The sequence below is a fragment of the Cucurbita moschata genome, unplaced genomic scaffold (assembly GCF_002738365.1).
Source record: "Cucurbita moschata cultivar Rifu unplaced genomic scaffold, Cmos_1.0 Cmo_Scf00028, whole genome shotgun sequence".
NCBI classification, from domain to species: Eukaryota; Viridiplantae; Streptophyta; class Magnoliopsida; order Cucurbitales; family Cucurbitaceae; genus Cucurbita; species Cucurbita moschata.
In genome coordinates this window covers 2,060,255-2,085,021 of record NW_019268544.1, presented here as the reverse complement: position 1 = coordinate 2,085,021, position 24,767 = coordinate 2,060,255, and the positions used below count along the sequence as shown (strand labels likewise).

Here is a 24,767-nt window from a genome sequence, read left to right as displayed (position 1 = left end):
TTTTTTTTTTTTTTTTTTTTTTTTTTTAGTTATTCATAATAGATGTGTTGCATCAAGGCTAGTCTTAATTCTTATTTCCTTCCCCTATCAAAACTTCTTCTGTGTGTATTCAAAATGTTTAGAAGTGTTAGGCAGGAAACCCTCTTACAGGTAGCAGTGGATAGTTCCTTAATGAATTAGTTCAAATAGTGATCAAGGTCGTGATTGAGGGTTACTAGGTCAGGACCAACTACCAAGAATATTGGACTTTTCTTTAACTAGCTACTAATACTGTCTTTTTCTTCATTTTGTTAATGATGATGCCTTTTGCTCTTTGAATAGTTAGATAGATGAAGGATCTGTCTATGAAATAGTTACAGATCTTGGCAAATACTTTTGGACGATATGTGAAGGATATTTCTGTGAAATTATTGAAGCCTCTATTAGGCAAGTTAGCCATCCACATACTACGTGTTAAAGGGATCTTATAATATAATGGACTCAGCAGAGGAAATGTGGGAAACTGTATTCATATCAAAAGAATGTACAAAGGGTAGCAGCCTTCCAACCTCTCCATTCCCAAAACTTCCTCCATCCCCTATATCTAAGCTTATATTACAACCTATATTCTACATCAGAACATCCTTCTGTTTTCATCTCTATTCCCTTTCTAATAGTATGTTGAGTTGTTATTAGATGAAACTTAGGATCATCCAAGATCACATCTCTTTCCTACAAGTTGCAACTAGTCCACTGAAGGAATCGATGAAAGAAACTGCCTATGCCAAACCAGAGGGGGTGAGAAATCTGCGTCTCTGCCATTTCCTTTTTGTGCTAAGAAAGAATTTCCTATTAGTTTTGATCCCAATTGACCATGTAAAATGTATTATATGCTAATAATTATCGAACACTTGAATGAGAGGGTTTAATCTTTACTATTTTCTTCTTAACATAAATTAGCCTATGAAGACTAGAATTCAAATACAGAAAAATAATCCATGGGTATTGGAATCAACTTATATGCACCTCAACTATTCCCATAAAGCAATGGTTCGACCCTACTACATTTTGATGCTAAAGAAAACTGTAGGATATTAAATACTAGGGGACAGTCACTACCAATTGAACTCAATTCTTTAAACATAAAGATTGTACAAACTAATTGATATTCAATTCTTTTTCTTGCGACTCATTGAATCGTTAATACAAATATTGTGTTTTAGAATTGTTCAAACCTTTATTATAAGATACAACGATTGGTTTTTGATTTCTTCAACTTCTTATGTGTATATATGGACCCTTTCTTTCATATTGTATTTTGAATATAAATGTCATAATTTAAAATACAAATAGTTCGATGCCTATTTATATAAATGTTCAAATGCTCTATTTAATTTTACTTTGTTAAAATATGTTCACGTCCTAATTTCTCAGAAAAAGGCATGTTGATGCGTTTGTGCCATGTGATGTCCATGTTCGTAATTCTTGGCTTCCATGTATCTTAATAATACTTCACCTCCTAAAGGTAAAAATCTAATCAGCTAATTTTTCACAGAGCTTACCGTTGGTGTTCCAAATCCTAGCTTGTCCATCATATGAACCAGTAGCAAGCAGAGTCCCGTCTACCTACTTGACAGAAAAAAACTATAGGGTTATGATTAGCATAATAAAGCCCCAAGTATTCACATCCAGCTGTTGATGCAAACCTAAATACATAATTGTGCACATTTTTACAAATTATTGAATTTAACAGATTCCTTTTATCAGCAACCCAAAAAAAAAAAACTTTTGAATGCTTCTGCAAAGAGTCTTAACAAAAAATTCATCAACTTCTGTATCAACTAAGTGTACTTCAAATTCATCACCGCTCATATTTATAGCTTAAATAGATGCAATATCATAAACAATTGGAGACGAGATAGGTTCCTTAGTGGCGGGAAAGCTAAAGATACCCTTGGTTAAAGTGACATTTAAACTTGGAAGAATGATCGTTGAAAGAGTAAAAGAGTAGTAGGCTGCGAAAGAAGTTGTTGTAACCTTGGAAAGGAAGTGAGCATCCAAACCCAGTCTTCTTTCAAAATGTCTGAATTAATCTCTGAATTTTCAAGGAGATCAGAGAAGTCTTTCTTTCGGGTATCATGGAGAGGGTAGGCTTCAATAAGTCTATTTTTCATTTTAAAAACATGAATGCAGGTTTGGAAATGTAGAATGTTGTGTAACCTGAAGGCCATCTTAAAGAAAAGACCATTTGACTTCTACAACTGATCATGCAAAGGAATAGAATTCAACTCAACATCTTTGGCCACAAAATCCTCAAATGACAACCTAAAGCCTCCATCCATCATAACTTAATTTATTCGAATTTGTAAAATTAGAATTGACAAGTCCCCGTGATCAGTGTTGAAGGAATTAAAGGATATATATCCCAAAAATGAAGAGAGAATTTTTCAAACTTCTCATTTGTTACCTCATTCTTAGTTGGAATGAGGCCACAAATATTTTTTCTAATTTCAAATATTGACCGAACCTCCAAAATGTTGACCAATTGCTTCAAAACAAGATCGTTTTCAATAAGGTAAAGGTAAAATTGTTCAAAGAAATCCAACCACCATTTCCCTCCTTCGGATGAGTGTTCTTTTGGGACCATTTCACAATTTTCATGTGAAAATTTCCACTATGCCTCCACTTGCCATCTAACTCCAACTCGAAAAAGTCAACACTCAATTTCAACCATGCTTTGTCTGCCATGAAGGAATTAATAGGAATATTGGATTGAAAATAAACCTAGAAAGCATGGGCTAGCAATCTAAAAACCACCAAGATAAAATTGAAGTTCATTTTCTTGTAACTTCTGAGGAGTTAATTATTGTGGACTAACTCTAATATTTCTCCTCCCTAAACATGATTTGAAAGATGAGTGCTGATTTTTCTCAACTTTTAAGAGAAAATCTCTTGCCATTTTTTCAGAAAACTACTCAACTTTTCTTCTCCACACCAACGTGTAGTTTCTTTGAAGGTGGCCAAACTACACAGATCTAAACTTGGCCAAACTGATAGTCACAGAGACATCCGTGACTTGCTAACAAAAAAAAATGTGTGCACTCGATTTTGCAATAATTCATACCCCGCAGCAGCACAAGGGAAAAGCCACATTGGTGGTTTATTTCTTTTGAAGGCTGCAGCACACTTGATGCAAAACATACGCACCATTAAAAGACTGAGGACAAAATGGGTCGATAAGAACTCCCCTCCATAGCACCAAATACAGTATTATTATTACTACAAAAATCAACTATAAATAAGCAAACACAGCCACTCATCCAAATCTCACAGAAGATATTGTAAAAGATAATAACTACAAAATGACATCTTATTATTAGCGTCCTGTAGATGGTTCTAGAGGTGAGAGCTCATAAATAGCAAACATGGTGTAAACAATTTTTTAAAATGTCCAAAAAAAAAAAACTCACATTCCAATCTAGTGTAGTAACATCTTTGCTCTTCTCGTTAGTTCTACCCTTAACATGCTTCAACACCAACACGTTTAACGGACTACTTTGAGCTCCCGACCTACTGCTACTGTCTGCTATTGTCCAAATGCGGGCTGTTGAATCTCCAGAGCTGTAATTGAAGTAAGAATCTAAAAATGAATATATAAAGAATATAGAAGCTTCATGATCAAAAGACAACCATAATATACGATCCTGCTAATCTAGGAGGGAGACAAATCAGACTATACAAAAATTTCATATATACATTCTGATTAAGTATCCTTTTCTCAGTTACACTCAAGACATAGCACATTACAATGAGGTACAAACTAGCGATAATTCAGGTAAAAAGTTAAGCATGAGATATCATTCCACAAAATCATTGCAACTAAATAAATGAATCCAGTAATACTTTCAAAACAAACATCCTGCTTCAATTATACAAAAGCATGAAAGTACACACAATATGTCATCCCTTGCAAGTCGCAATTTTTCACTACATAAAAGAAATCTGATTCACCGTACAAAATTTCAGGTGATGGTATAGAGGCTAAAGAATGTAGGATGATCAAAATAACAAGAGACATTAAAACATAAACCCTACATTTCAAAGGCAAAAACAATTCAAATATTTGTGTGTATCGGAAAAGAGGGACCTACCCTGATGCAAGAAGAGAACCTGTTGGATTCCATGCACAGGCACAAACCTAGATGTGGAAAGCAACAGATCGTCACATAGGCATACAGCTGGAATAGAAAAAATTGGGAATAAGGGAGAATATCAAATATCAAACAATTCTTTTGGGGGGAAGAAAATTTACAGAATAAATAAAGACTAACAAATTGTTCCCACCTCAGAAGTATGTCCTTGCAAAATTGTCACATCAGAACTAGAAATTTCACAGGACTGGGATGTTGAGGTTGTAGATATATCCATTGGTTCTGGTCCTACGAAATACAACAGTTGATACACAAGCTCAATCATCAAAAATTTTGTAGTGTCTGTCTGTGGAAAGATCTCAGACCATTGGTGATGAAGGGGAACTACAAAACCCATCCTCTGGTGAAGCAACAAAAGAAAATAGTTCCACTAGAAAGAGGTTTAAACTATCCTTTCAATTCAAACATTCTTGCAACTTCATATGAACCCACAGATCACTTATTACACCAACCAAACGTAGGAAACATACACAAGGACAAAATAACCAGTCTAGAAAAAGATATGCATTAGGTCAAACAATTTAAAAGAAAAACAGATAGTATCTGAAAAACACAATAGAAGAAGAGGAAATGGTAAGACAAACATACTATTAAAGCATACACACTATTAGAACAACATATATTAGTAATTTCATGGATACAGACATGGACTAAAGAAAAACGCTGAAGGAAAAGATACCTCCAAAAACTCCAGCCTCTCCTTGGTTCACATGCACCTTCTCATCTTGATCCATAACCATATCAGAATCCTCATGTTGCTTTTCTCTCTCCTTTTCCTTTTCTATTTTATCTCTATCCTTATCATGATCCTTATCCCTTTCCAGTCTTTCTTTCTCCCTTTCAAGTCGTTCCTTCTCTCTTGCACGCCCACATTCAACTTCACTTTCACGTCGTTCCTTCTCTCTTGCACGTCCACGTTCACTTTCAAGTTCTTTATCCACATCTTTATCTTTCAGTAAACTCTTCCTTTTATCTTTGATTATTTGACGCAATTCATGGACATCTTTTGTAATAAGGTCCAGGGGCTGTAGGAATGAAAAATTTTCATCTAGATCTGTGTCATTCTGACAAGATTAACACAAAAGTTTTCTCAGGTTGCAAGCCAGCATAATTCTTAACTAAATACAAGTATACAACGTTAGGAGAGAAAAGAAGATTGATGTGCTACATTACTCAAGTTAGCTTCCATCTCCAAATACTGAAGCCCTTTCTGTACAACAGTAATGAGAGCAGCAGGTGGAACCAAATTTCCATCAATAGGACACTTATTAATGCCAGCTTCATAACCCAAAGCAAAGGCTGAATGTATAAAACCTAAAAAAGAAACAGACAACAAAAAGAAAATATTAGAATTTGCTTTCTTTGATATAAGATTTGGTTAAAATTTCAAAATGAACAGAAAATGAACTTTCAGAGAGAAACTAGCAATGGACTCGGGGTTTTCCAAACATGGTTGCAATTATATAAAAAACTTGTATTTAGAAGCAATTAATCTTCAGGATTGAGACCTACATACATTCATATTGGTATTAGTTGATGAAAAGAAGAAACCTTATAGAAAAACTAGGCGCTGGTGTTTTTCCTTTAGGATAGATTTGAAGTATTTGGAGAGGCAGTTTATTGGAAGGTCGTCCTGGAGAAGATATTCTATATATGGAATATTCAACATTTTCCCAGTTTGAGAGCTATTTGGGGCACTTTTTCCATCACCATTCATTTTCAAAACCAGAGGATCCAGGTAAGACCCACAGCAGTGTATTGGCCATAAGGTATAGGTTACTAAATTAAAAACATTTTCCCAGTTTGAGAGTGGGTGACTAATGTTACTAAATTCTCTAAGGAAAAGCCTATCAAGGGAAGTTATCAAGTCTACGTAAATATTTAATGGTTTCTTTAAAGAGTGCGAGCCTTTAGACCCTCGGCCCTCACTTAGTGAGGATAGATTTAAATGGTCCAATTTGTGTTCAAATGCGGTGTGTCCGCTGTGTGGCAAGCTTGACAAATTTTTAACGTATAGAGGGTGGATAAATCTTTTTGAGGGGGCAAGGTAGGTGTTATATTCTAGATTCACTTCCAATCATTGGCCTAGTACCCTTTCAACATAGGTGGTCAAGTTGAGTCCTTATCCTTTTAGAGCCAAACATATTTGATTCAGCCCTTTGGGTTCAAGCACTCCCTTCCAATTGGGTGATCAACTAGAGAGGAAGGGAAACCAAGAAGGGCCTAGACTTTGAGTCATCTAAGGTAAAACACCTGTAAATCATTATGAACATATCATACTACCTCCTAACATACATCTCTCAGTTCTCTTTTCCCTGAACTCTAATAGGTCTTAGTTTGAAAGAAGGTCAGATTCTTATCTGTGGCTTGTGGCACTCGACAAAATAAACACTGTCAATTTAATATCATATTTTTTTACTCATTAAAGCCCATCCATTCATACTTTGGTTCTGATTGTGTCAGATGGACAGTCGAGTATTCCATACGAGAGTTTTCTCGGTTATCCACTGTCTAGACTCAGGACGACCTCGAAGTAATTTGTGTATGAAAATGAAATCAACATGTACGTAGTCTCTCATTTTTCCTTCCACCTGAACTTAAAGGGATGACAAAACCATTGTCTGTAACGCTGGTTACCTAGATTATTTCCATTGTTCACACCAATGAAGCAAATAGGAAAGGACGCTAGGCTCGTAGCCGTAGTTAGTGCTTCACTCACGTATGCAAAGCCTGACCCCCTCTAAACTCACATATTAACACTACATCAAAATACCGAAAAACCTAACAGAACCACACAAAGTATGCAGAACAAATAATAGAAGAAAGAAACAGAAAGCTCAAGTAAACCTAACCCTGCAGGAGTTGCATTGATCTACAAATTTTAATTGCGCGAAGACTAAATTTCTTGCCCTAGCTAGCTCGAAAACCAACCCTCGCAGAACGTTTCTAAATAAAAGAACATCAGCTCAATATTTCCTTCTATAACAAAAGCTTGAATTCCAAACTTTCCCCCATCTATCTAAACAGAACAGAAGGCAGCAACCAAGTAAAACAAAATTCCAAAAAACTTAAAAGGAGCTAGAAAGATGAAAACCACCTGATTCCTGAAGGTACCGGAAGACGAGGTAATTCAATTCGACTGAAGTGATGGACGTCATTGCAGCAGAAACGCCGGCTGTGAGGCCGGAGAGAGGCTAAACTATCATGCGGGCGAGCTCGAACAGATGAAATAGAGAGAATTTCAGTACGGGCACTTGGAAGGAAGAAAGAAACGGAAATCCTCTTTTCGTTAACGGAGATGAAGAGCCGGTGAAGCTGCCGCTTTCAGCCTTTCGGGGTGCCGAATAAGTCGTAGAAAGCAGGGAACCGACGGCTTAGCGTTGCGTTAACGAGAACCGTCAATGACATTACGCTGCGGCGTCGCTGTGCCCTGCTTAGATGACCGTCCAATGATATACAGCCATCTGGCGATTCTCCTCATTTACTTTGTTGATCTGCCATTGACAGCTGTGGGAGCCTGTGACCGCAAAATTAATTTTTGTAATTTTTTTTTACCCCAAAAATTACAATCCCCATCCTTATTCATAAAATTAGTACTCGTCATACTTTAGTCCACCATTTTTCATAATCATTTACTAAAAATAACCTAACCCAATATTTGATCGACTAATTTTTACATAAGTAAATGTTAAAAAGAAAATATATAAAAATAATGATAATAGAATAATTCAAATGAATGAGATAATAGTTGAAAATTTTAAAATTATTTACTTTATTTTATTTTAGATTTAAGTTATTATCCGATTCGTTTGAAAAAATAAAAGTATAATTTAAACAAAGTGAATTATTAAGTTAGGCTTATAAAACTTATAATTTAGTTAATAGAATGGGGTGGCAGGATTTCAAAGCCCATCTACTCAGTTGGCCCATCGACTTAATTAAACCCAGCATGCCGTTTACGGCGTTAAGGTAGAAGAAATTTGAGAGGGTTATCGTATGCTCGTAGCCCCAGTTTGTTTCTCAAATAAGCATGGACGTATGAAATTGTTGAATTGATCTCTCGTTCATTTGGTTTATCTCCGATTTTGATACTGATTCTCAAATAAACATGAACGTATGAAGTTGTTGAATTGATCTCTTGTTCATTTGGTTTATCTCCGATTTTGATATTGAATCATTATGATATTAATATTATTATGTCTCTATAAAAATTTATTCATAAATAGTTGGAAAGAATTTTGTAATGTTGAATATGAGAGCTACACTTGTATCAATTGATTATAATAACTAACTACTCTATGTGGATGTATGAGAATTTGTTCTAATGTAAATTTGTGTCATTTTGTTTAATTTATGTTTGTGCACGTTTGAGTGCAATCAATATTGTTTCCACTTTCAATACCAATAAATAGGATTTGAGACTCGGTGAGACTAACATGGTCGCAAGGTTTCAACGTGGCCACACTGATAACAAATCGTATTGTAAACTGTCCTCACTCATCGAGGAATTTGAATAGTCAAACCTAGGCCTTGGAGTGGTTGATTGTGGTAAAGCAGCAAATCGATTTGACAAAAACGAAGACGAATGGGCAAATAGTATATTAGTTTAGGGGTCAACACCGCCATCTATGCTTTGGAAGGCGACGTAATCAGTGTAGCTACTTATCTTAATTTTGTTTTTCAATGATAATTATTTATACTCATCTTAATGTTACTTTTAACATACAAATAATTCACTTTAGTTATCTCCATCGATGTAGCTACTTATGAAGGGACATAAATTGATTGATACGAACCGTTAATTAGTAAAAACTAAAATAGTTATTATACAAAGCTACCTGAACTAAAATATACATTTTTTTGGAAAGTTTCTAAAATTGAAAAACAAAAATCTCTACAATAAGAAAATTGCATGTACATAGCCCAAAAAATATAAAGCCAAGATTTAGCAATATGAAATGGACAAAGAATATGCTTCATGTTTGGTTTAATGTCCAGCACCCTTCCTGCTCGGTCCCGACACCAACGTAAACATTACGCCACCACCGCGGCCTCCACTCTGGTGGATATCGGAATCACTCGTCGGCGATGCTGCTGCTGTTCCCGGCTTCTCGGCAAGAGCAGAGCCATTATTGATAGGGTGGCTCTGATTTGTTGAGCCAGATCGGAGCGGTCTGCCATCCACGAGAAGAACGAACCCTGTGGCGGCGATTAGCGCCACGATTAGAAGTAAAGAGGAGCTCTTCACGTTGGCCATTCGCCGGGAATGTTAGATTCGGCGAGAGCCAAAAAAGAAAAAGAGGAATTGGTTTGGCATCTCTCTGTTTGCAGTGAATTAATTTCTGGTTCTTTATACTTTATATAAGGTTTTGGTGAATATTTTGATGGGTGGCCATGGACGGTGGAACAAGCTTTCTCCTGTGGGTCCCTTTTATGGAGAGCGTATTTGACTATAAAGCCAATTTTCCAAATTTTAGCCGTGCAAAATTTTTTATTTTTCATTTTCTTTTATTTTATTGGGTCAACTTTTATTTTTAGTTGTTAAAATCTTATTTGATCCTATTTTTCTCTAAAGAATATTGCATTTGTGGAAAATTCGAATGTTTGACTAAAAAGTTAATATCTTCATCTATACGTAACTCAAAGTTAGTTATTGAATATTATATTTTTATTCTTTAAATTTACAGAAATTTTATTTTAGTTACCAAAACAATATTGTAAAAGAATTTACTTTAGTTCCTGTTTGTCAGTTGAACTAACTAATATTTTAATTTAAATAATACTCTCAAATATTCAAATAAAAAGAATGCATTATTTAAATATATCCACTCATTCAAATAATAATAATAATAATAATAATAATGAATAATACATAAATATTTTATTTAAAAGTATTCAAACTACAAATATCAATTTTTTATTAAAATTAATAAATAGTCTATTTTCCTTTCCGCTCATTCAAAATCTCTTTCGTTACATCCATTTTGTTTGCTTCCTCATTTTCTTTCGAAAAAAAGGAGAGGAAAAGTATTTCTTTAATGAATCCCTCTAGTTGTTCCCGTTAAATTTTTAAAAATGGTTTTTTTTTTTTTGTTGCCTTTTCCCATTTATTACTCAAATTAGTTTAAAGCCATAAATTGTAATAAAATAAATTTATTTATTAAAAAATAAACTAAAGTTCAAATTCAAATTCATTAAAAGTTACTTTTTAAAACAATTTTATCCAAAACTAAATACTTATCTACAAAAAAATCTTTAATACTTTTCTTTCGAAATCAAATCTCGTCTAAAATTATACATTAAACTTTTATGTTTCAATGTTCCATTTTACCTTCAATGAACAAATGCATTTATTTTTGGATTTTTTTTTTAAATTATTATTATTTTTTAGATAGTACACTATTAACCAAAACAAAGAAAATATAGTTTTAAGTATGTCGAGATGGTTTTCAATCTAAATTTCTAATAATTTGAAAAGTAAATTCACGAGCGGTTGAATTATAAAAAGATAAATAACATATTCAAGCTCTTCATAATTATTTTTTTAAAATTTTAGCATGCCATTAAAAAATTTACATTATCAAAACAACCAAAGTAAATGATTATTCATTTATTATTTGCAATTTATAGTTTATCGAATATTCTTATCTCTTTACGGTAGCTTTTCACATGAGAATTTTCTTGTACATTCTATTCCAGCTGATATAAAATGAAATTAAACGATAAAAAAACTATATATATAAAAAAAAAGAATAATATAAATAGTTAAAATGTTAATATAGATTTGTTCAAATATTCATCCAATAAATCTAAATTCTCTAAGGAGGATTAAAAAAAAAAATTATGAGAAAGCAAACCTAATTTAAAAAAATCAAATAATTATCTGATAAATCTTTTTTTTTTATAGATAGTTTTAAGCTGACTCACAAATTTTATATAGAATACGTACCTACAAAACTGGTTGTATTTTCCACGTTGGATTATCAAAACTCAACCGTTGGGTCAAAAGACAGTGAAGAAAATTTGACTCGTTCAATTAAAAATAAGAATGAAATGTGAGTTATTTTTTAAAAAAGAAAAGGAAAAAAAAAAAAAGATGGATGACAAGATCCAAGATACAAGGAGAACAATAAGAGAGAAAAAAAAAAACAGAAAGAATGGTAGCGAGGAGAAAGCAAGTTGGTCCAAAAAGGGTGGTTCCCACGTGGTGGTTTGGAGGCCTATCTCTTCCTCTCCTCTCTTGGTGAGCATTGGGAATCAATTTTAGTTCAATCCCTCCAAAGTCAATTTACTCCATATTCTAAATTGGTGGATGTCAATACAACTATTTTATTAAATTACTTAAATATCGATCAATTCGAATCAATCCCTTTTTTTATTGCTCGTGATTCACAGTAAAAGATTCCAATTTTCAATTCTAAATTTAATCTTGTTTGTTGGAAGAATCCTCCTAGAGAACTGGAGGGCTTAGAATGAATGAATGAATAGCCCTTCAATACAAAGTGCAGAATCGTTGTATTCTTACATTTTTTATACGCTCGATTTTATATAATATTCCTATTTTTTATTTATTTTAATTTATTTCCCAAAAAACTAAAAATGTATTTTCCTCTATGTTCTCGGGAGAGTTTGGGTGGTAATTGCAATACAAAATCTTACAAAAAAAAAAAAAAAAAAAATCATAGCCTTTTTTTAAATATTAATAAAAATTAATTATCCAGCTCTCCTCGCAAGTTGGCTTTGGACTTTCGGGGCTTGTACCAAATACTATTACTAATTTATAAACTCATAATCTTGCTAATTATGATAGAGATAGTATTACTCGTTTATAAACTCATGATCGTACACTAAATTAATCAATACGGGACTCACTCCCAATAATCCTCAACAGTCCTCCCCTCCAACAAAGTATACTATAAGCCTCTCCTGAGACTTATAAAGCTCTCGAATAGCCTCCTTTTAATCGAAACTCGACTCCTTTCTATGGAGCTCTCGTGACTTTTGTTTTTTTTTTTTTTAAATAAAAGATAAAAACATGAACAGTAATAAACACAGGGCATATACATCTTGAGCATACTATATCTTTTTCTCGTAACTCAAGCCATTGTTGAAACGGTTCATACCTTTCTGAAACTAACAACGTTTTGGATGAAATCGGCGTCGAAGCTCTGGAGCTGGATGCGGTTTCTACCGACAAATTACGGGTCCTCCAGCATTTGACAACCCGACACCACGTGCTCCACTTTTCCAAAGGCCCATATTCTAATGGGCTTAAAGTGTTTAGTTCTGATTAGTGGGCTCAAATTTTAAAATACTTAAAAAGGCCCATATAATGGGAGTTTATGTTAAATTATAATTTTAAGTTGAATAATATTATTTAATCATCGACGCCACACATTATTTAAAGATTGCATGGGTAGGTTCAAACTTTTTATGGCATAAATATTAAATTAAATATAAAATTTAAAAATTCGACTCCATTTAACAACTATTGTATTCTTGTTAGTTAATATTATAAATAAACACTTATGCCCAGTACTTTAAAAAATCAAATAAATTTTAGACACTTTTTTTAATTGACTAAACATTTACAAATTAATCAAGGAAACAAGCATATTAAAATCTAGATGTAATTTTTTTTTTCTCTTCATGTTGTTATAGAATTATCCATCTCATCAGATAATTTATTTTGAACTTAAAACAAATAATAAAATTAAAAAAAATAATAATAATAATCAAAGTCAAATCCAACCAACTTTTTCCAAATGTCTTGCTTTCAACTTGGACTCGCAACCTCTATAATTTTTTTCTCATTCGACGCCGAAGAACATGGAAACATAGAAACCTCTCACTTGACTTGCATGGCGAGGAACCTCCCTCGATCTTTCTCATTTAATCCCACATTCCTTTGTCGACAACTTTGAACGCTACCCAATTTCTCCACCTCCCTCCGTGCTATAAATACCACTCACCCTGCTGCCTCATTATTTCACAACACATACAAACTCTATCAATTCCCCCCCCCCCCTCTCTCTCTAGTCTTGGTTCGTGGTCTTGTTGTTATTATGAGGAACGTGGGGAAGCTTTTGATTGGCTTGATTCTGGTGGCTGCGCTGTTGGCCGGCAATGGCGGTTTGGTTGCGACAGAAGCGAGGCCTTTGAATGCGATGGCCTCGGCGGCCATCGCTGAAGATTTCTTTGAGGGGCTTTCTCTAGGAGCCATCAAGCAGTCGGGGCCAAGCCCCGGTGGCGATGGCCACAAATTCGTCAACTTTGACACGTTGGGAGGTATTAAGGAGTCTGGCCCCTCTCCTGGCGATGGACACAGCCATATCACCTCCTCAAGCCCCTGACGTGAGAATGGACGGTGGAGATGGGTGCAAGTTCCCGCCAAGTGTAGATCAAATAAACAACACAACTACACATACCTTTATATTTAGATATACATTTCAATCTCGATAATTTTAGTAATTTTATCTTAGTCGTACATTTTTTTTTTTTTTTTGTATCTTCGTTAATTTTTTTTTTTGTTTTTTGTTAATTTCATATGGAAAGCTGGTGTAAAACCTATGTTTATGTATAAAATTATCTCCATGTAGTAATTGACCTATAATTTTCTTTTAAATCTTAAAAAATATATGTGGTAAATTAAAATAATACTATTAATTTCATTTTTTTTAAATCAAATTTTATTATCCAAATTAAAGTATGAATACAAATAGATATAAAAGTGGTATGCTAGAAGCTCGTAGTATTTATTTGGTATAAGATGTTTATCGTGTTAATATATTAATAAACACCGTATTGTTTTATTTTATGCTAAATAAGATTCAATTAAAGTTTGGATTAAGTATAAAAAAGGGTTAATTTAAAATGTATAGTGATATATATATTTATTTATTACAGTTACCACAAATCTTTTTATTATTTTGTGAGATAAATTAGTTGTAACGCTGGTAGATTAAGTTTAGAAAATTATGTTCCATATTTGAAAAGTTAGCGAAAAAAATTGGGATTTTTTGAAGAAAATAAAGGTGAAAGTTTAAGAATATTTAATCGCTTATGAATTATATAGTAAAGCGGTAAAGTAAAACTAAGAGAGGGAAAAAAGAGGGAGAGAGAGAGAGAAAAAAGGAGCGAGGAAAAATGAAAAAAACATCCGGCGATGGCAGTTCCCGCTCTATTCCGCACTCGTTAGAGCGCCACGCGACCTCACGAAGAAGGACCCGACACTCGTGTTTGGCTGGTTCATTTGCCATCTCTGGGTGTTAGAGAATGGTAAACTCATCCAAGGACGACGCAGCCACCGACGGCGACATGTCCAGCGGTGGTTCTCCACCCTCCAATTCAAGCCTTTACTCCGAAGGAGAGAAGGTCCTTGCCTATCACGGCCCTCGCATCTATGAAGCCAAGGTACATCTCTTTTTACGCTCTTGTTTACGATTTGCCTTTGGATTTCTGTTTAAAATTCTCCGAAGCATTGAATTGTTAGCTCGCCTTTCGGTTGGCGCATCTGGTTTAGAGAGGAAAAGGGGGATAATGCTTGTGTAACCTAATTCAATCGTATCAGTTTTGTCTTTTGCGTTTGGTTATTGGATTTCTTATGCTTGTTTGGTCGGAGAAAGAAAAGTCCGTACCGCGGTTCATTTAGCTGAGACCAATGTTATGGGGATACGAGGGTCATGAAAAAGATATTTGTGTGTTAGAACTCTTTTTAAGTTTATCGAAGGGAGAAAAGCTTTTGGACCAAGTGTTGATGAAAGGAAAACTCACACAATTTATTAAAGCCTCTCAAGCAATGATGCTGATCCTGCATCTAATCTGAATAAGGAGAAAATAACCAAATTGCACACTTGAACACATTCTTGAATAGACACAGTGGTAGCTTAGCAACTAGAAAGAGCTAGTAGCTTTTTTTTACTGCAAAAATAAATTAATACTGAGCTTGTATTAAAACAATACGTTTATTAGGTGTCCCTATCATTCACATTGCTAGCCCATCTTGCTTCTGTAAAACCATTCATTGAAATGGTGTATTATTCTTGTACAATAACAGTCCTTCCATAAATGGATCTGACTGCCCCAATTCACCTTAAAACTCAATTAGCTGAAGAAAACAGCCCATTTTTAGCAATATAAAACCAAGGCCTGCATTTTGCTTCTCCCTTAGGAGGGGGGAGCACCAACCCTGATGATCGAGCCCATAAAAACTCACGATAACTTTCCTCCAAGGGGCTTCTTCCTCTCTAGAGAAACTCCATAACCAGATAAAGAGATCTTAAGAAGTTATTGATCAGATGGAATATGGAAACTTTTGAGAATATTTTGGTGGCAAACGTTCTCTAATTGGTGATATAGATGAGCTTGATAATATGGAAGAACAAGGGATTCTTTGTTGATTATTATTTAAAATGGGTGACCAATACACCAATGAGGATGTCGAAGTGCTGGATTTGCATTTCATCAAATATTTTCAACATATCAATAGTTTGCTGACCATTTATTTATTTAGAATTATTTCAGTTATTCATGAGTGTTTAGCTTAGCTTATACATATTTCATCTAGTTTCACTAACAATTTACAATATTTAATTGCTAGAAAATTTGTAGAATTTTAGAGCATGTTTGGTATGCAATCTGGATTTTGTTTTATATTTTCGAATTTACTAAGTTAAGTGAATATGCATTTAGCATATGTATTTTCAAAAACTATTTTTGGATTCTACGATCCAATACTGAAAATTTTAAAAACTACAATTTTATGTTTTCGTTGTATTTAGAATTGAATTTGAAAATTTAAAATGCAGAACTACATTAAGAAAGACAATTTTAAAAAAATAAATATAGCATTTCAAGTTGTAAACTCAATTTACTTTTGTTAAATTACAATATGTATGATATAATATATTATAAATTATATGATATTGTTAAAAAAAAATTATACAAAATTTATAACAAAAAATATGTTCATAAATCAATTAATAACGATTTATATTCAACCTAATATTTAATTTGCAACTACAATTAATTTCGTGGTCTATAAATATATTATCAAACTCATTTTGAATAGTTAATTAAATTAGAATCTAATTTTTAAATTTGCTACCAAACATACATTTGAAAACATGAAATACATCTTTGTTTTTATTGGATTCCTTGTTTTCAAAATTTTGTATGTAGATGCCCTACCAAACAAGCCCTTAATATCCGAAGTAGGTGATGGCATGGAATTCGAACTAATTCCTCCAAAGTCCCTTATACGTTTTAAACTTGCTCTACTGACTACTAGCCCACACCAATGGGTTTCTAGTTGTCAAATCATAAGAATATTCTTTTCTTTCCCTAGTATCCAAACGTTAGCTTCATTTAAACATTTTTTTACATTAGAGAGACTTTGGGCCTCATTAGGTCAATACCAATGTACCATAACTGAAGGCAAATTCTTTAATTTTGGAGTATGATAATCATCATTGAGAGAGATTTTCATCGTTTGAGCAGCTTTTCATAAGTTAGTTGCCTTCCTTCTATAGGATGTATTGGTTTCTTTTTTCATAATATAGTAGGATACCAGAGTACAGAAGCATTTTCTGTTGCATGATAGGAGCAATCAAATCAACAATCCATTTTTCGTTGTAGTTAATTAAGTAATTTGAATCTATAAGTGGGTTGGTCTAGCGTGTTCCAAAAAATATATCATGTGGTTGCTTGATATCTTCAATGTGCAAGTACTGTACCCATTTTGGTTGCTTAATTTTTACTACTTTTGTGGACAGTATTTGCTCCTTCCATGAATTTGACAGAACAATTTGTTCTGAGATGTCCTAACTTCCCACATCTATAACAAACATTTGAGTTTCTCTTAGAGTTCTTTCCTCCTGTTTGCTTTTACCTGAAAAATATTTCGAAGAAGATGAGTAAAGTCTCTTTTCTTTGGTTCTCAAAACAACCTTGTAAAGAACAGATTCGACCACAAAGAAGCTTGATATTGCAGATCATTTGTTTCACTGATGCTTCCTGATTTGATAATAAAGGTCATCAACTGTTTTTGCAAACCCAAAGTAAGAGAACATTCAATCCTGCATCAAACATGGTCTCCTTCATTTTTAGTTCTGAAATTTCAGCCCACAAAGACTGAATTTTCTGAAAATACCCATTGTAATATTTCATCATATCAATAAAATATTTTGTTTCCTATAATAATTATTTTTCAGAAAATAATCCAAAATTTTTAGGTCACCTTAAGTCATCACGACCAGTTCATGCTGTAAAGATTGCAAACTCCTTTTGGGCAAACATTCTTTTAAGTGTGTCACACATTTGTATTTATTTATTTATTTTTTTGGAGTTTGTATGCCACTTACGTATGTAGTGTACGCTAACTAGATTGATGGAAGGAGACGATCGAGACAAAAGCAGAAGAAAGGTAAAAACACAGTTTGTACTGCATACGGCGAAAGTCATATGAGATATATAACGTGGTAGCACTACTCTCCTAAAATTTCTCAACTAAGTCGACGTGCATCTAAATTGAATGAAAGAGCACATAAACAACTATCACATAAAACTTAAATTATGACTGGTTTCTACAAAACAAAAGGGCGCAAGTGGAATCTACTTGATTTTTCTCCAGGATCCCATTCTGTATTCTCACTTGAAGAGGAAATTGGCGCCCTATTATTCCATATCCACAGTGATCAAACAAATAATGATCAAGTTTATACTTTTACTTTTCAGGTTCAAAGAGTTGAGCTTAGGAAGAAGGAATGGAGATACTTTCTGCACTATCTAGTATGTTTGGCTTCCATGCATTGCAGTTTTCCTTGCTTAAGTTCTGATTTTGAGTTACAATTATCATTTGACTTACAATTTCCTTGCTAGAGGAATATGTGCTGTCAGCATAAAAAGCTGAAGTGACTGGATATGTTGAATACAATTCAAATCTTGAGTATGTTTGTTTAAGTGAATTGTTCGTTCTCAAGTTATTAACAGTTTCTGATTTGTCATTTTGCAGGGCTGGAATAAAAAGTGAGTCTCTCTTTCTATTTTATATTAGAATCCTCTATTATTTTACTCTCTCCATCGAATATTTAGTAAGTTTCCTTTTTTGTCCAACTATCGTGTGACTTCTTCTAACTAGGCTTATGATGGGCTTGCAATTCTGCTTTTTCATTCTGTTTTTCTTTTCTTTTCTAGTTATCAACTTTCACGTTATTTTTAAAATGAAATGTAAAACTTCCTTAAGAACGATAGAAATATAAAAGGAATACAGACACAAGTTCTATTTTTCATCTCCTTACAGCTGTGTTTATCATTTTTGGGTGATGATGTTCTTTTCGTATGGTTGGCAAGCCCCTCTCCCCAACAATCTGAACGCTCTTCTATCGGCTATCCTGATGGGCCACCCCTTTAAGAAAGAAAAGGAAATCTTGTGGCTACAGGTCAACAGAGCTTTCTTTTTGGACTTTATGCATTGAGATAAACAATCACACTTTTCAATGGCATATCATTCTCTTTTGGTAGATTCATCAATACGGTCCTCCTAAATGCTTTGAATTGGTATAAATTTTACTCTTTCTTTACAAATTATAGACTAGTTGATCCTTTTTGGCTAATTGGAAGGCGTATATAACTTTCAGTAGCTTGGGGCTTATTCTCCTTTATGTAAGAACAATGCGGTAAGCTGATTTTCAATTTGGATTGCCCAAGACACATCAGCATAGAGAACCATTAGTTGAAATCCCCTCAAGCATAAAGACCAAAGAAAAGTCTTACGGTGTGCATTGCCCCATGATCTTTAAAGATCTTTGAAACTTAGAAGGAAGTTATGCTATTTTTAGTTTGTCTGGCAGCATCTCCAAATTGAGGCCCTTGAAGAGGGATTTTACTGTGGAACACCTAAATTATGATGAAGCCTAAATCTTTTGTCCACACCTAAGAAACGCAAAAGTTACCCGTCCTTCGAAGCTTGAATCAGGTTAAGACATTTCTTCCTCCTGCAAATTATGGCCGAGGCTCTCTTTGAGGAGGATTAACACCATTATGGACTGTGTCCAAAGATTGTTTCCTATAATTCTATGTCCGCGATGGTTAGCATGCTTTATAAAAATATTATATTATAAAATTAATTCGTAGGAAGAATGAGGGACTTCCGAAAATAACTCTTTCTTGCCCTGCATATGGGTTGAATGATTTATTCTATCTGCAGCAAACAATTGTTAGCTTAGAGGAATCTTGTGCTTTATGAATATATAATAGTGATTAGTTTCCAAATCTGATGTTATTAGTTTTCATTATTTAATTTGAGCATTTCCAACATTTTACATATGTATCTGTTTACTTGGTATGGCATTGTGATTTTGATCGGCCCAGTTAATCAACTTGGATGCAGAGTTTTACTTTTATTTCTGTTTCCAGATTTTTTTAAAAAATATTTGATAATGGAAATCTTAAGCTTTCAGGTTTCTCTTCATTTGGTTACTTCATCCCCGGCTTAACATTGTGAACTCTTTTCTTGATCAATTGTTTGGAGAAACGGTTTAGTTGTATTTTTGCTCATTTCAATACTGGTAACCTTTTAGAAATCATCCACGAGAATGCTATAGAAATTTCCTTTCAGTTGGTTGCATTTTTCTTTTTGTAAATGAATATAAAAATTATTTGTGTCGATTAGATATCTAGCATCTTTTTATGATAGTTATGTCTTGTTTATAAAAACAATACAAAGCTTGTTACAATGCACATCTTGCTAACAGTTGGGACGAATGGGTAAGCATAGACCGGTTGATGAAATGTACAGATGAGAACCGTTTGAAGCAGCGAGCCCTTGAGAAAGGGTATGTAGAAAAGAGCTCAAAGTCTGGACGTTCTGCACAAGCAAAGCCAAAAAACTCGATTGGTAGTTTTCGAATTCTTAGTTATACCAAATTATGAGTCCAATATCAACATCTTTGACTTTTTATTATCTGTTTACATCTCTTACTTCGCTAGACTTGCCATGATTCTAAATAAGATTAAAATTGCCTATAAAGAAGGCATTTGTTTTTCATTTTTTTTCCTTCTAATTTGGATAATGAGGCACCAGCTCGTGAAATGAGTAGTTACGCCCTTCATCACTTGTTGATTTGCATGCGCATATGTTTTCTGTACCAATCTTCTTATTCATAATAATTAATTTGTATTTTTTTTCCTTCACTTCCTAATTACACATTTATGGATTGGGTGCTTCAACATGAAAACATCTAATTATTTGTTTTTGTGCATTGCATCTCTATGATATGGGTTTGAGCACTACCGCACTATGATGGAATTTCAGATGTGATGAAGTCTTTTAGACTAATGAGGGTTGCTAACATCCTTCCCAGTTAATGAAATTTGTTTCCTTGCAGATGCAAAAGTGGAGAAAGAGGACACCAAGAACAATGGTATTGTTTATTTTTACACATTTCTTAAACTCGTTAAATTCTTGTTAGTTTGAGTTCAACTACCTTTCATCGTGGTGCGCAAAAAATGAAGTATTATCATTCTTTATTTGACCCAAAGGTGCTACTTTGCATTTTAAGAATATTTAATCGAAGTTTTAGTCTTGATCTTGGCAATTTTTTTTTGGATCATACTGGCATGACCCGAAGGCTTTACCTTCTTCAGTACCTTGATTGGGGGACCCATTTGAAATGAAAGTTTTACCTGATTAGGGCTAAGGCAGCCTGGATTTCAACCTAGCATCTCTTAAAACTTTACAGTCACTTATCGAGGTTGAAGATGAATGTATTTCTCATTTAAAGACTTATGAACTACTAACATCCGTTCAGTCCAAAAGTGGAAAAGAGCATTATTTGGGGCCATTGTTCTTCCTTGTCCACACACTCGGGGTGGAGGGGCAATCACCCTCCATATTTTATTAAAAATTGAAAACGCCTAAAATAATTTGTTAGAACTTAGAACTGGTCTTGATAAATTGTGGGCATGCAAAAACTACCCCTGAAGTATCGTGGTGGTAATAGTAGTTTGAGGTGCAATTGTTACTTCCACCATACTTCATGGGTGAATTTTGCAATTTTCCTTTAAATTTTTGGCCCCCCTCCCTGAGAAAGTTTATCTTCCCCTGTTTCTGCTAGTAGGAATGTAAACAATTCTTCCCCTGTTCTTGTAATCCTTATATTGTTCCGTCGATATTTTTTGCAGCACCAAAGGGGAAGAAAAGAAAGAATGACTCGGGCACCAAGGTGATTTTATGTAGTGAATAATGTTCAAAAGTTGTTCTAATTCTGTAAGCAGACATTTCAATATAAACTTGTTCAAGGCATATATATATAACAAATTTACTTTTAGCTTCATCGGTTCTATGGATTGAAAGCCAAGAAACTTATGGTTTTGGATTTTTCCTTTTCCAGATTTCATAACAATAGCTTTAGAACATATATATCCTCATTTTCTTTTAAAATCCTCTCTAATAAAAAAAAAAATTCTCGTTTTCTTTTTCCTGTTGCTTTATTATAAAATAGAAAGCAAAGCAATAAGGTGGAGGCTGTTATCTTTTTTCAATGGAGTGCATTTATCTTATTCATAAACTTGAATGAAAGGAGTTATAAGTCTATTCTCTCTCTTTCCTTCATAAATGATAGAATTAATACTGAACTTCTCTATTTCTATGTTGATTCAGTTTAGCCCTTTTGCTTGTGCGTGCGTGTGTGTGTATTATCTGTAATGGTAACAGCTTTTTAGTATATCATATCTTCAGTTCTTAATTTTCTTGTCACTCGATTTCTTGCATTATATTTGGTTAAATATGGTTCCTTGGTTTTTGGAAGGACAATCAATCCGTTGAAAAGGTTATCAAGATTCAAATACCTTCAACACTAAGAAAGCAACTTGTTGACGATTGGGATTTTGTTACACAGCAGGATAAGGTACGTACCAACTGTTTGTTCTCTTCAATTTGTATTATTTTACGAAAGAGGACTCTTATTACAGTGTGATACTTGAACATTTGATGAAATAATTAAAAAATATTCCTTGCACTTGCACTCAACAATTGTCATTAATCTTTATACTAGGCACTCTTCAAGTTAACTTTTGACAATTCATATCGCTGTATGGATATATTCTTTCTTTTTTTTTTCTTTTTTTTTTTTATATATATCTCTTTTGCATTTAAATCAGGTTCTAAATTTTTGTTGCAAAATGGATACAGTTGACAATTTTCCTTCATGCTGATTAAATGGTCTTTAGCAATTTATTTATCAATTGTCCAATTTTAACTTAATTTTGTTTGATAACTTGACTCTTTCAAGCATTTGTCTTGTCACGTGAATGTATTGGAGACTTACTCAAGTTATCCATGCATCTGTCTGGTTAGCATATTGATTTTCTGATGTTTCTGGCAGGTAGTGAAACTCCCTCGCACACCTACAGTTGATGATATTTTGACCAAGTACTTGGAATACAGATCCAAGAGGGATGGCTCGTAAGTTTGCTTATATCTTACTAAGAATACAAATTGGCATGGATCTGATCAATTGAGTGCTTCGATTTAATTTTCTTCCTTACAAGTGACTGGATTTTATATTGGTCTTGTATTCATAACTACATGTTTTGAACTACTAAATAATTTTGTTAAATGCTGGATCTGATCAAGTTGACGCGGGAAACTCCCAGGCAGTTAGTAATAGTTATATTTTCTTATACTGTTATAATTGGAGTAACCAAACTGTTCATATGAATGTTCAGAACTGGACTATTTGTAGCATCTTGATGTTGTATGGTATAAGGCTATGAAGGTGATGTTGACGTGGCAAACTTCCTTTAGTAAGAAGACTCTAGCCCTTGGAGACTCACTATAAGGAGAAATCTTTAGGAAGTGGGAGCTGGTGATTTTTATGGACTTTTACATATTTCTGGCGGGTGTTCTATAGAAGGATGATAGGAGAATCCGGATTCTTATTATTATTATCCGTGTTATATCACTTCATAGAAATCCTGTCTAAAACAGTTTGTAATTCATAAAGTTCATCATCCTTCCCTATTAGTTCTTGTATGTAACACTTAAAAATTAATGTCTGAATAGGCACTAGCATTTCTTACCTCAATCCTGTCATTCAGATGAAATCTGAGCAATTTCTCATGGTAATAAGATTGAACTTCGACTTTTTGTTCTTCACTGGTATAGGATTACTGATTCGCTTGGAGAAGTCTTGAAAGGAATACGGTGTTATTTTGATAAAGCATTGCCTGTACTGCTCTTGTACAATAAAGAGCGTGAACAATATCGTGAATTAGTTGGAGATAACGTCTCTCCATCAACCATATATGGTGCAGAACATCTGCTGCGACTCTTTGGTATGTCAAGGATGCATTTCCACATCCTCGCATTCATCAATTTTCAAATTTCCGTAATGTCCATTCTGAACTCACATTTTTTATATACTGTCTATTTCATTTAGTTAATTTATTGTTTTTACAGTTAAGTTGCCTGAGCTTTTGGCATATGTGAATATTGAAGATGAAACACAGACCCGGCTACACCAAAAGTTGCTCGATTTTCTGAAGTATTTTTGCTAACCTTATAAATGATGACACTGTATTTACATTTTGGATTATATGTTAGAACAGGGAGAAACTACACTGGCACAGGCATGCTCACAAATCGTTGATGTATTCTTCTAATTTCCTGACATGTATTTACCTCATAGTTATTCCTTTAAAAATAAGGGTTAGGGAAGAAAATCCTTGTAAGTTATTCCCATCTTATGTTATTATCTTTGATGGCAATGCGCCGATTTTTCTAGATTTCTTATGTTCCATTAACATCAATGCTAGAACTAATAAATTGATTTAATTTTGGTTCTTTAGTAGCCTGGTGATGCTTGATTAACTTTTATCTTGGATGTAGATTTCTGCAGAAGAATCAGAGTACTTACTTTGTCTCGGCATATGAGGGCTGCAAAGGTACTGAGGGTAAGGGTAAGGGCAAAAATGACTGACAGCGAATCCTTATTACGTGGCATGACACCTTCATGCTTGCAATTCATAGTTTGGCATGGATGTAGCACATTTTCATGATGCATGCTGCCTTGCATTGTCAAACCAATCCTCTTGTTGTAACTGTACAAGCCTTTGTTTTTTGGTCTATAATTTCCTGTCTCTGTCTCTCTTATTAAAGAATGATCTGTTAATTTGTAATTGATATTGATTTAGTGCATGCACCTTCTATTCAAGTGTTCTAGTTGTTGAGAAGCTCAAGTGCTGTCTATCTATTATTTTACTTTATGGCAGAGTACGTAGTCACAACTGCATGCTATGTGAAGTTGTCGGAATGAACGCTAAAAGTTCACTAAACTAATGATTTCTTGTTCCTCTTTTATTTTTCTATGCTATTCTTTACCGTGAATTGTTAGTTGTTCACTTATTATAATAATTATTTTAATTTGTAGTATTTGTGAATGTAGGTTTTCTGGTTAGCTTTCAGAGTTTTTAAAACTAATCTTTTCTCTTTTGGTATAATTTTTCGGAGTTTTGATTTTTCATTGGTTTGAATGGTTTGATTATTTCTTTTTATATTAATTTATCGTTTTTACTTTG

At 33.7% G+C, this 24,767-nt stretch overlaps 2 protein-coding genes across 3 annotated transcripts in view; one reads left to right on the top strand and one right to left on the bottom strand.

The window, feature by feature from the left end:
• LOC111463551 (WD40 repeat-containing protein HOS15-like) overlaps positions 1 to 7,496 on the bottom strand; it is a 10,101-nt gene extending 2,605 nt beyond the window's left edge. The window contains exons 1-7 of one of the 2 annotated variants that reach the window (XM_023107527.1): positions 7,288 to 7,496; positions 5,359 to 5,504; positions 4,870 to 5,254; positions 4,324 to 4,418; positions 4,131 to 4,177; positions 3,450 to 3,600; positions 1,542 to 1,605 (exon numbers count right to left, since the gene is read on the bottom strand). In XM_023107527.1, the coding sequence (XP_022963295.1) occupies positions 1,542 to 1,605; positions 3,450 to 3,600; positions 4,131 to 4,177; positions 4,324 to 4,418; positions 4,870 to 5,254; positions 5,359 to 5,504; positions 7,288 to 7,348 (949 nt within the window). In that variant the 5' untranslated portion in view covers positions 7,349 to 7,496. Of the gene's footprint in view, positions 1 to 1,541; positions 1,606 to 3,449; positions 3,601 to 4,130; positions 4,178 to 4,323; positions 4,419 to 4,869; positions 5,255 to 5,358; positions 5,505 to 7,042; positions 7,146 to 7,287 lie in introns of those variants that run through there. The other variant, XM_023107528.1, reaches the window with a different exon arrangement.
• Positions 7,497 to 14,286: 6,790 nt separating this feature from the next.
• On the top strand, positions 14,287 to 24,428 carry LOC111463527 (protein MRG1-like). The gene is made up of 11 exons (XM_023107495.1): positions 14,287 to 14,603; positions 17,925 to 17,978; positions 18,202 to 18,215; positions 19,943 to 20,085; positions 20,576 to 20,611; positions 21,372 to 21,412; positions 21,998 to 22,096; positions 22,574 to 22,653; positions 23,356 to 23,525; positions 23,650 to 23,734; positions 24,079 to 24,428. The coding sequence occupies exons 1-11, from the start codon at positions 14,466 to 14,468 to the stop codon at positions 24,167 to 24,169; spliced, it is 951 nt and encodes a 316-aa protein (XP_022963263.1). The 5' UTR covers positions 14,287 to 14,465; the 3' UTR covers positions 24,170 to 24,428.
• The last annotated feature ends 339 nt before the right edge of the window (positions 24,429 to 24,767 follow it).

What these genes read in the sequence shown, in the direction of transcription:
- LOC111463527 (XM_023107495.1), top strand. Translation starts at nt 14,466, where the DNA reads ATGGTAAACTCATCCAAGGACGACGCAGCCACCGACGGCGACATGTCC. An exon ending in AGAATGACTCGGGCACCAAG is followed by an intron (nt 21,413 to 21,997) that starts GTGATTTTATGT and finishes GGTTTTTGGAAG; the next exon opens with GACAATCAATCCGTTGAAAA. An exon ending in AGATCCAAGAGGGATGGCTC is followed by an intron (nt 22,654 to 23,355) that starts GTAAGTTTGCTT and finishes TCACTGGTATAG; the next exon opens with GATTACTGATTCGCTTGGAG.